The 12,394-nt window shown below is 43.6% G+C and overlaps 1 protein-coding gene across 3 annotated transcripts in view; it reads right to left on the minus strand.

The window, feature by feature from the left end:
* Positions 1–246: 246 nt before the first annotated feature.
* Positions 247–12,394, minus strand: part of trafd1 (TRAF-type zinc finger domain containing 1) — a 52,732-nt gene continuing 40,584 nt past the window's right edge. For all 3 annotated transcript variants that reach the window (XM_070887934.1, XM_070887936.1, XM_070887935.1), the window contains exons 9-12: positions 10,000–10,126; positions 8,797–9,124; positions 5,368–5,443; positions 247–3,981 (exon numbers count right to left, since the gene is read on the minus strand). In XM_070887934.1, the coding sequence (XP_070744035.1) occupies positions 3,931–3,981; positions 5,368–5,443; positions 8,797–9,124; positions 10,000–10,126 (582 nt within the window). In that variant the 3' untranslated portion in view covers positions 247–3,930. The remainder of the gene's footprint in view (positions 3,982–5,367; positions 5,444–8,796; positions 9,125–9,999; positions 10,127–12,394) is intronic.

Raw genomic sequence — 12,394 nt, forward strand, 5'->3', positions numbered from 1 at the left:
GTGCTAAGCAGCAAGGACAGTCTGGTAGAGGACCTTTGTCTTACGGATGTTAATGCAAGACCTATGCTTTTGTACGCCTCAGTAAATATTCCTACATTACTGCTCGTGAAAATTTGGGCAAGGTAAATGAGTCAGTTTACATCACAAACTGTCAAGCAAGGAATCAGTAAGCTCACATGCAAATCACAACCTGAGTTATATGTTGCCAGCAGCATTCACTATGCAGAGATTTCACAAACAGGTCTGTAACCATTGCTTAACCTCCTTTATTATATATTGTAAATCAATACATTTACAGTTGTCTAATATTAAATCTTGAGGCTGATAAAAAGATTTCAATCAGTTAAATGTATGCTGGTGATACAAACCCACAATGGCATGAGACAGAATCTTTCAGCTATTTAAAGGATACATTGCCACCAAACTCAGTCCACGTAATGTGTGGCATGGGTTGTGTGTACAGTATGCGCGGCCAAACATAAGTGGATGTTCCACACTCATGCTGGTTTGAAGGACATAACAGCATTCTGAAGAGGTGTTCCATCAGCTTTTAATGTAATGTAATGTAGAGAGCAATTTTGGGGGAAAAAATGAACGAGGGAGTGGGGAAAATAATTTTGCCATGAGATGCAAATTCAGGATTAAAAGGGTGCCTAAAATAAACTACAGTCTAGCCAGTGACTAAGTGCTCTGCTTTCCTTGCAACCCCTAAACTGGCATTCTGCTACCAAGCTCCAGAATTGCAACAGTGCATTCTTATTCTCGCTCTCTCGTCTCCTCCTCTCCCCTCTCTCTCTTTCCTTCCCCCCCCCCCACCAACCACAATCCTGTCCAAGAAGCAGGGATAGATAACTATTCTATTACAAGAACTACATAATATACACACGTTTACACTATAGGTCTTAGTCCACTCTCTCCACCCACAGGAAATTAATGTCACCATCTCTCAAGTAAATTAAAATAACACCCTCCCCTTCCCCATTGATAAAGCATCACATTAAGCAAAATAAGTCTTCGTGTTTGAGTTAATTTGGCGCATGGATTGCTCAGAGCTGTAAAGCCCTCCTTCCAAGGAGCATCTGTCAAGTTCCCTATTGGGTGGAACCACAGAGAGTCAAGAAAGCTGGAGGGGTGGGTGGGGAGAGAATAGAGAAGAAATGGATCACAAAGAACATTTTATATGCAGCATAATGTTCAGCAGTCAGGCTAACAATCTATCCACATCTTAAAAGGGGTCTTCATTATGGAAACAAGCTAGACTTTGATGTGCTGAATGTAAAAGCAGTGGTTGCCTCATGAGCTGGTCGGCATGGGAGAGAAAAAGATACCATTAGGTACATCAAACCTCAGCTACATTTCCTCATTCAAAGAGGGGTGCATAGAGTACTGGCGTTGCTGGATTTGCAGTTTGATAACTGATCCTGACAGGTTAGGCACCGAGCCCAACCCAGCACCATTGCCAGCGTCTTTCTGCCAATAAGCTGAAGGAAGGGGGGGGTGGAATGACCACTCGTGCCCTCATCTTGAGGGGCAAGCGCCAATTTCTCAGTTACATGATGAACTGACCTGATCCGATTCACACTTTAAAAAAATATAGCCCAAGTAAAGTAACCATTTTCTTTACTGGTCTCCCTGACCGTATGAACATGGCCAAACAGAGACACTAGAATTAGGAGCAAGCAATAGCTCTTTGAATTCATCAAGGTCATAAACCTAGTTCTAACAGATGCAACTCTGGACACACCTCTGTTACATTTTAAAATGAGCACAAGTTTACAACAAAGATGTTTAAAACTATACAAACACATTAATGGCAAGAACGAACATTTCACCACTGGACAATGTACAAAGTTTTAAAATGTCCTACAACCTACCCACTGTAGAATCAGTGGCAGGACTGCGACATCTGATCCACACTGAACAAAAATTCTTCTTGCATTCAAAACTGGAGCTTCCCCCCTCCTATGACGATTTTATAAATCTAAATAAGACATCGTCGCAGTCAACTAATAAATACCAATAGAAGTGTACTCAAATCCTCCCCCTCCTCCCTGCTATAGAGGCAGCAAAAAGCTTACTAGTTGTTTTAACAGGAGTTACTGCAAGGGGTGTCCTTTTCTAATTTAAATTGGTTAACTGAATAATTGTATTTACTTTTAACACATTTAAAAGGCTGCACAAAAGGCATGCTTACACTATACCCAAGAACAGCAATTCTACAGTGTACACCACAAATGTAACCTGTTATATGAGCAATTTATTTCTATTTACTGCCCCATATAAATTAACTTTCTGCATTAAAATTTCTCTACCAATTGGACCGCATTTCTTACCTGCACACAGGCAGGTAGGTAATCCTTTCCCAGCAAGGCTGCTCCCGAGATGGGTCATGAGGTTTGCCAGAGATGACTTGGTCCTGAAGTCTTCTCCTTCCCCTGACCCCTTTCCTTCCCTCTGCCCCTGATTGCCTGGCTGAACTTGGTAACTTTTTTTCTCACACTTCACACCTTTCCAAGCAAGCACCTCAGTTTACTTTGCATTTTTACCACCTTTTTTCATTGAGATCTTGAACTTCGCACCTTCCCTCTCTTAAATTTTCTGAAACCCCCGCCCCATTTATAAAAAGAGTATAATTTTCATTAAGTATGTTTACCAGCTCCCAACCAATGCAAGACTGAAGATGGGGTAGTTCATAGTTTTTTCAGTCTAAACTGCTACTTTTAAACTTCCTTATGCACCAACTTCTTCCAGCAACAAAGGGTCAGAGTTCAAAGTTCTAAATAACAATTCTAACCCACCTGGAGCTTTCTAAATTATCCAAGTATTACCATTAAAAGTGTAAATACAATTCTAATAAATTGCCTCCACAGTTTCTGTATTTTTAAAGATGCCCAGAGCAGCAGGCATGATTCCAAAACAACTCAGCTGACACTTCATCATCACAGCCAATAGAACTGGGTCTGCAACTCTTAAAATGCAGATTTATATATTAAAGCTTTTATAACATATATGATGTCAAATTTCCCTGAAAGGCAGAGAATTATTTCTCATTAAATCTGTACTGACCACAACAAATATGGTGGTCCCTGCATGATGCAATTGTGCACAAATGAATGCACGAGAGAGACAGCAGAGAATGAGCACACGGGAGTGAAGCAGATAATTAAGGACGCACAAAGACAGCAGAAAACGAGGCAGAGAGTGAGCACAATACAGAACCAGAATGAGCCAGCAGTGAGAGAAAAACAAACTACAAGAGAGAAAAATGACAGCAAAGGCAAAGAGACAGATACCGTCACTATCAGCACTGACCCAAAACCTTCACAAACATATAAAATAGAAATTGCACACATCAAGAACCATGGAAGAAATTTCAGGCTATCCCCTAGGGTGCTTGAAATGGCTAGGTACTATTCAAGCTTATGGTTTGGGATGTGTTAGATTATTAAACTTAGCAAGAGACCTTTTCTATGGTGTGATGCTTTGAACTGATTACACAAGATAAAAACATCCTTGGGAGAGGTTTGTTCAAGTTGTGATTTTCCACAGCATGTCCTGTTGAAATGGAATGAGGTACCAAAATGGGCTTTTCATGGTTTTTTTCAAACTGTCGCTCAGCTGTGTAAGCAAACTTGCCCCAATTTATCTCCAAGATCCTTCTAGTGCACAGAAAATCTCTAAATTAAAATGTCTATTTGCTGTTTTAATTATTATATGGTGCAGGGATTCAAAAAAAAGAGCTCCTGTTAATCAACTTTTTTTTTTTAACCCTACAGCAAAAACTGAGTTAAAAGAGGAAATAAAAACACTACCACTTAAACCACACTCATAAATATTTTCTTTGCATAGGAAAATAAAGTCCTGAGTTTTAGCACTAAATATAATTTAGGAGTTGGACACCATTGTAATGAGTAGTTCAGTTCCATTTCGTCACTCCTCTTCTTTCCCATCATTTTCTGGCCTTGTTTTCGGTATATTCGGCTGCAATGGAGAAAGAGATAAAACGGAGCCCTTTAATCACATGGGTGCTTCTTGGCAGTTAATAACACATTCCCCCTTCAATCATGTCACTGTCTGGAAGGTGCGCACGAATCCCAAGCACTCCACCCACTTGTCCCTCTAACCACCGTCCGCCCCACCTGTGACAGAGACTAGGTCCTGCATTGGACTCATCAGTCGCCTGAGAAGTCAGTGTGTAAGCAAGTTATCCTCGACTCCGAGGGGCTGCCTAAGACGATGACTCTCCTGAAAATGCTACAGCACAGTTCTGTTGGCCAGCGACGTTCCCTGGTACCTCATCTGAGCAGCCACTTGTAAGCCCAGTGAACATCAGCAAGCTATACATCATTTGCACCCAACAGCCATCCATGCGCACTTCCCACCAGGAATCATTGGCTAGTGATCAGATGCAGGAACCCTGACAGCTATTGTTCCCTCTCCTTAGTGCAGGGGCACCAAGACCAGCTGAGATTGGCTCACACTGCAGAGATTGGAGATCAGACTTGGAACCTTTCTGGTCTGTCTGATTCAATTTCACACTGGACCAACTGAGCCATCAGGGGAAATCAAACAGAATATGATATTTAATTACAAAGAAAGTTCATCTAATATTTTAAGAATACTGATTTTGGGAACAATATTCAATTAAACTTTTCTACTAAATGTAATTTTTTTTTTAAGTAATAAAATTGAAGATAAAAATAACATTAAATAGAAACTTTTTTTTGACAAACTTTTTCCCCTGAAAAAAGGTACGGGTACAGTTCCACGGCTTCCTGCAGCCCTCTGGTACAGTTGCTCACTGACCATTCCTCATGCCCGAGCCTAGACAACAAATGACAGCAAGCCATTCGACAGTCTGAAGGATTTTGAGCTTCTTAATTATGGACTGCTTTTAAGGAGGATCAAGCAAGACCTATGGAAACGGGAGATGGATGAAGGAATGGACCTGAAACCCTTACTTAGCAGGGTTAATACTTGGTAAGAGAGCAAAATGGGTATGAACAGCAAATGGTTAACTCATTAATGATACAATCAAAACTAACAGGTAGACTAATTTGGGATTGATGGTCTTTGCTCAATTGGCTATGAGCTTAGCCGATACTGAAATCTTCCAGTTATAGAGACCCCTGATCAGCACTCCATCTGGTATTACTCATCCTTCAGCCATGTGTAGAAACTTGAAACAGGAATATCAGAGGGGGTTATGGGGGAAAGAGAAAACCCCCATAGCGGGAAAGGAAAAAAAATCTGCATACATAGGAGCGCATGGAGTGAAGTATTTTACTTTAATTATTCTTCCCTTTATATTTACCATCTGCCTTTAATCGGAGTCTCAATTTTCTTTCCTTTCCAAATATTTCTTACCTTTATTCCTGGAACTCTGCTCCTGGAGGTAGCAGGAACTGCACTCCTGGCAATCCTAGATCCTTCGGTTCTCAGACTAAAAGGTAAACAAAGGTGTTATAAAGACACTAAGAAGGAAATGGTAAATGTTGGTCCCACTAAACAAGTCATGTGCATGGAGAAGCTCACCCAGCAAGAACAGAATCAGGGGGCACTCTGCTATCTTTGTATTCAATGAGAAAATACAGACAAAGAACCAAGGCCGATAGTGCAGGAGACCACCAAGGTTGAAAAGAGTTGGAGAGAGGATGGGATAAATCAAGAAGTAATGGTTAGTTGGTACAAATTTGGAGTTTCTAAAACCTGTAGATTGTAGGAAAAAGTCTAATCTGTTGAAATTGGATTCTAAAAATTTCAATACAATGATCTTAGAACAAATTGATTTATTTCCACTGGGACTGATCAAAACAATAGTGTGTCTGCAAACTGCCATCATCTCTCCCCACCCCTTTTAGAATCATAGAAATTTACAGCACAGAAGGAGGCCATTTCGGCCCATCATGTCCGCACCGGCCAACTATCCAGCCTAATCTCACTTTCTAGCTCTTGGTCCATAGCCCTGTAGGTTACAGCACTTCAAGTGCACATCCAAGTATTTTTTTTTAAATGTGGTGAGGGTTTCTGCCTCTACCATGAGTTCCAGACCCCCACTACCCTATGGGTGAAGAAACTTCCCCTCATATCTCCTCTAAACCTCCCCCCAATTACTTTAAATCTATGCCCCCTGGTTGTTGGTCCCTCTGCCGAGGGAAACAGGTCCTTCCTAGCTACTCTATCAACGCCCCTCATAATTTTATACACCTCAATCAGGTCTCCCCTCAGCCTCTTCTGTTCCAAAGAAAACAGACCCAGCATCTCCAATCTTTCCTCAGCCAAAATTCTCCAGTCCAGACAATATTCTTGTAAATCTCCTCTGCACCCTTTCCAGTGCTTCCTGTACCAGAACTGCAAATAGTACTCCAAGCTGCAGCCTAACCAGTGTTTTATACAGATCAAGCATAACCTCCTTGCTCTTGTATTCCATGCTTCAACTAATAAAGGCAAGTATTCCATATGCCATCTTAACCACCTTATCTATCCACCTGGCCTGCTACCTTTAGGGATCTGTGGACCTGCACTCCAAGGTCCCTTTGTTCCACTACACTTTTCAGTGTCGTACCATTTAATGTGTATTCCCTTGCCTTGGTAGACCTCCCCAAATGCATTACCTCACACTTATCCGGATTGAATTCCATTTGTCACTGTTCCGCTCACCTGACCAGTACATGGATATCTTCCTGCAATCCGCAGCCTATTTTGGTGTAATCTGCAAACTTCTTAATCATACCCCTAATATTCAAGTTCAAGTCACTGATATATACTACAAAAACCAAGGGACCCAGCATTGAACCCTGCGGAACACCTGGAAGGATACAGCCTTCCAGTCACAAAAACTCCCATCAACCATTACCCTTTGCTTCCGCCTCTGAGCCAATTTTGGATCCAACCTGCCACTTTGCCCTGGATCCCATGGGCTTTTACTTTCGTGACCAGTCTGCCATGTGGGACCTTATCAAAAGCTTTGCTAAAATCCATATACACTACATCGTACGCACTGCCCTCATCGACCCTCTTGGTTACCTCCTCAAAAAATTCAATCAAGTTAGTCAGACACAACCTTCCCATAACAAATCCATGGTTTTAATAAAGATCAGATTGGAACCCATGCTTCTGTGGTGAAAGAACAGCAGTTTAGCACACTGAAGCACCACTGGCTTTTAACTTTTCTGCAAGAATTGTCCTTGGAACTATTCAGCACCAAACTGAATCTGGAAAAGTGCTGCATAACCTCTAAGACAGTCATTGATTCTGTAAAGCAGTTTATTCTTGAGCGTTTAAACTATAACATATTGGTCTCAGACATGCATGCATACATGTACATGGACTCACGAGGGGAGGGGGGGGGGGGGGAAAACTGGTATCCGAGCCCTGTAGTCAGAATATCCTGCAATATCTGCTTATGCTTATTGAGGACTCTCTATTTCACAGCTTACTATAATTATGATCATTATGGTTGATGATGTGTTGCTTCTTTTAGAAAGGATGTCATTTGGGAGTAGAAAATAAATTCAAAGCTGGTGAAGAGGCACTCAGTAACAGCAGCGAGCAAAAGGTGAGCAAATACATACAAGCTCACCTTACGAATCCCCAAGTCAGAAATCTGCTTTTTAAAAAGTGCCTTCAACCCCCCAATCTTCTCCCTCTCCTGATGACTGAATCTTACAGTTCCACAGGTAACAATTCCACATCCAAATGGTCGTGCTTCACGTGTAAACCTAGGTGGCAAGTGGCAGCAAGCTATTCAACCACTAAAGACACCGCAGTGATCTCATCCTCGCCCGATGTCCACATAAATGCACCAGCAGGGTCGCGGGGGTCAGTGATTAACAATCAGCACTAGAAATCAAAACTGCTTTTCCTCTCCCAACCTCGAAACTCTTCCCTGCCTTCCCGAACATTTGGATCTTTGGATTTGTGTAGCTCAGTGCTACACGGGAAAGGAAGCCCACAACACACTACTTTCTACTCCATGGAATGTCCCCATGTGAGAAGGTGAACGAGTGAGCTGTTCTCAGACCTCTACATGGGACAAGGCGAGAAATGCATTTTGTAGGGAATCATGGTCAAACCCGTGCCAGCACGCACTCTAACAGCACAGTGGTATATGAAAGAGCAGCGTCACCGAATAACATCAAAACTTAACATGCAAGCGAACTGAAATCCACAGGGTTAAGCAAACCAGCATCTGAACACAGCCCAATCGGGTGAGTGAAAGACAATCATATTGGGGGGGGGGGGGTTGCCCTAAAGAAAATGTACATCCAATAACTTGAAACAAAGAGCCTGGGCTTACTCTCCCCTCCAATTTTCAACCCTTCTCTCCTGGAGATGTTGACATGTGGAGTACAATTCATTGGGTGCAGTTCACCTCAAGTGTATCGCATCTAAGTAGCCATTCGTAATGTGCAAGCCTCAATAGTGATCATCACCACAGACTGTTTTACCCTGAGGGCATTAGAACAGAGCCTGATCCTGTTCTCACCTCACTTCACATCAACACACAGGCACTTTTCAGTGGGGAGGGTCACAAGCTCAGTGATCAGAAGCAGGAATCCTGGCTCTCTTAGTCCACATGGCTCGGGCACACAATGAGGTGCACTTATGGCAGCCAGTCATCAGGAACAAGCTCTCATCAATCATTCCTGTCACCAGTTTCCAGAAGTCAACAAATGTCTAGAAGAAAATATCCATTGATGTGCTATGGGTGATTAGACTGGGTTTTAAAAAGGATGGTGTTTAAAATGATCTAGATGCTCATTTACTTGCCCCTAGTGTTCAAAACACTTTCACCTGGGTCTAGCAGCATGTGTGTGGGGAAACGTGGGTTTGTAGCTTTCTGGAAACACATCTCCAATAGGACGAGCGGAGCCCACTGATTGTTCCAGAGGTTTCCGGGCCCGCCTCCTCAGCTCAGATGCTTCTCTGTTGGGAACCTTGACCATTCTGGTACTTGGGGCGACAGCCTCCGTATCTTGGCTTGTTAGGGATTTTGGGACCCCACTCCCGTGCCTGAATGTTGCTGGAGCTCCTGTTGTTTTCATTCTTAACGAATGTCGAATTGCTGGTCTTGGCTGGACAACGTCATCCAGATGGGAAAAATGATTGGGTCCGACATCTCCTGTATTCACAGAATACCAATCACGAAGAGCATTACAAGCGTAAATTTTAAGACCAAAAAAACTATCCTTTATAAACTCACTTTGCTAAGCAGCCACACATAGAATGTGCTGCAAACAGTTTAATTAAATGGCAGAACACAAAACGCCAATCAATCAATTACTTTACTCCTCTGTTTAACATTTAAAGTTGGGAACTCGGACTAAACATTTCATACAAAGGACAAGAAACTTGTTCAATTTCCCCGATGATTCAGTAGGTACGGCACCTTCTGGCATGGTACCGCACCATTAGAAACCATCTTTAATCCTTGGTCTGTGCAGAGTGAGCTGATCTCAGCTGCAGCAGGAGGAAGGGCATGATTGACCTCAGCGCCCTAGGCTGCGGGGGGGGTCTGGGGGGACGCGAAGGGAAAGTTGCACGTCCTGCTCCTTAATACTGTCCAGTGACCTGCATTGTAAAGTGCATGTACACCGAGTTGGGGTTAGTCCACAGACTCCCACCATCAAGGCACATATATGAAGAATGATTACTCTGCTGTAGTATTGAAGGACTGCCAGCACTTTAGAAACTGTACTCCAGGATGATGGAGTCCTTGCAGCAGAGAATAGAATTAAAGTTGGGGTAGGGCAGGGGGAAAAACAATTTTCTCCCTCATGTTGATACGCCACAATGCCTTTCCTGGCCAATGTAGTAGTTCAGTCAATGTTCCCAGACCTTCCCAATGTTGCTGTACAACCAGCAATTAAAAAGCTGCACAAGAATAGCCCCAGCTGACTCTTCCTCAGATTTCCCCCTTCCTCCCCCCACTCCCGACAGCTGGCCTCTGGTTAGTACTCAGTGTGAAAGAAAACTGCCACTGGCTCGTGCGTTTACCCTGGTGTCTCTGTCGCCGAATGGGTACTTCTGGAAGCTCTCTTGTCTCGGTGTTGGTGACGAGGAATGGCTGATTGGCTTCTTGGTCAGGTGGTCTCGCTGTTGGTGGGCGCGAATCACACTGATCCTGGTAACAGGAAGAAAAAGGCAACGTTCAGCAAGGTTACTTTATTTTCTTTACGATATTTTCTTTAGTACTTTTACACCCATGTGTGACAGAAGCAGACCTCGGTGCTGCTTAAAAGGCAAGTCGTTTCTGCATCAGATCTTTTTATTCAAGATTTTTAGTGAGACCAAGTATTGTGAATTTGAAACAAAGCTTTTTTGGTTGCGTCTAAAAATAATTCAGTTGTCTTTGCCATAGGGCCCCCTGAGTTTAAGCAGTATGCAATGCTGTAAATTAGCTTCTAGCTCAAGGGGAAGATACTGGCTTCGGTTTACATCACTACCTATGAACAAAACCTAATCAGGTCAAGGTTGTCTGACTGGTACCTCGGCTTTGTGAAATAATAACGCATGCAGATTTGCCACCAAGAGAGAAGAGGGGAGCTCAGTCTCTGGTGACTGCCACAATCATTAAACGGACGTCATACCAGAAGAAAACCAGGGGTCACAGTCTAAGGATAAGGGATAAGCCAATAAGGACCGAGATGAGGAGAAACTTCTTCACTCAGAGTTGTGAGCATATGAAATTCTCTACAGCAGAAAGTTGTTGAGGCCAGTTCGTTAGATATATTCAAAAGGGAGTTAGATGTGGCCCTTATGGCTAAAGGGATCAAGGGGTATGGAGAGAAAGCAGGGATGGGGTACTGAAGTGCATGATCAGCTATGATCATATTGAATGGTGGTGCAGGCTCGAAGGGCCGAATGTCCTACTCCTGCAACTATTTTCTATGTTTCTAAAAAAGGCTGTTTCTCAAGCCCCTGTTTCCAGACAGCAATGGGCCTGCTGTCCACCCCATTCACTTGGGTAATAGAAAGAATTCTTATAATAATTGCTGGCTTGCTGAGAAAGAATCAAAGCTTCTGAAAAGCAACTGGCAGAATGACACTCTGATGTGGAGTGTCCGAAGTCTGTGGATGGTTTAAGTGTGACTAGCTCTCCCTGTCCTTTTGTTCAACTTTGGTTATTATCCAAGAACATTCTACGGTCGGGGGGGGGGGGGGGCTTTCATTTATAGAGCGCCGATCACGACCTCAGAGCATCCTTTACAGCCAATGAAGTATTTTTGGAAGTGTAGCGACTGTTGTAACGTAGGAAAAATGGAAAAATTTGCGCACAGCAAGCTCCCACAACAGCAATATAATAATGACCAAATAATCTGGGTTTTTTTTTTTTAAATGTTGGATGAGTGATAAATAATGGCCAGAACACTGAGGAAGGCACAAATGTTGCTGCATCCACAAACATCTGGAGATATCCCAGTTTCCAAGAACCACTTGAGACAAAATAGTTTGTACAACTAGTTTTGCAAATTTTTTAGCTTCTGTATGTATATATACACCAGCAAAAAAACACCCTCTCTAAAAAGTTGTATTTTCATCTTTGCAGAGGAAGGTGGCACATAACAAACGGGAAGAACTCGAACAGGAGGAGGCCCGGCAAATCTGCACCTACTGACACCCTTGGAAGAGGGGGTCGCAGCTTTGATGGGTCCTGTCTGGAGAAAAGCAACTACCACTGCACAAGTTCGGCCCACACTCGAGGGAGAGGGCAAGTCCTGCAAATTCCAGTCTGGCTTTGCTAAATGTTAATTACTGCATGGGCTAGCCATGCTTCGGTTCATGGGGATGTCTCCATCAGCTATGCTTCGGTTGATGCAATGTGCTATCATTCATCGTGGTCCTTCAAATCAGCCTGCTGCCTGCGCTGAGAGCCTACTCATACCACCCACCCTGCCCCCCTCCTCTGCTGCTAACCATTTGTCTGTTCTGTTATATTTTACAGAACTTGAGGCCAGCACTGACGATGCAGAAGATTCAGACGTGGATGAATCCCACCTTCCAGACCAAGAGCATGGAGGTGAGGGGGATAGGGAGGGGGAGGTGATGGATGAAGCCCCCACTGTTGTACTCTCTTTGGAGGTGGCGCAGGAGCCGCCCATTGAGGCGGCAGCCCCTTTCCCGAGTGGTACGAGTGTTGCTGGGACATTCCATGGTTTCCCACCGTCTGAGGCTGCGGGTCCCAGTGGGATACAGCGAGGCACACCCAGGGTCCCACCGTCCGAGGCTGTGGGTCCTGGTGGGATACAGCGAGTCCAGGGTGAGATGGGAAAGGAGAGCTCGACAGCACTCTCCTGAGGTTCAAATGATGGTTCAAATGATGGCAATGAGTGCGGCAAGCATTGATCTTACGCGATCACTCCTGGACACCATCAGTGGGGTGGGTGATGAG

The sequence above is a fragment of the Pristiophorus japonicus genome, chromosome 8 (genome assembly GCF_044704955.1).
Source record: "Pristiophorus japonicus isolate sPriJap1 chromosome 8, sPriJap1.hap1, whole genome shotgun sequence".
NCBI classification, from domain to species: domain Eukaryota; kingdom Metazoa; phylum Chordata; class Chondrichthyes; family Pristiophoridae; genus Pristiophorus; species Pristiophorus japonicus.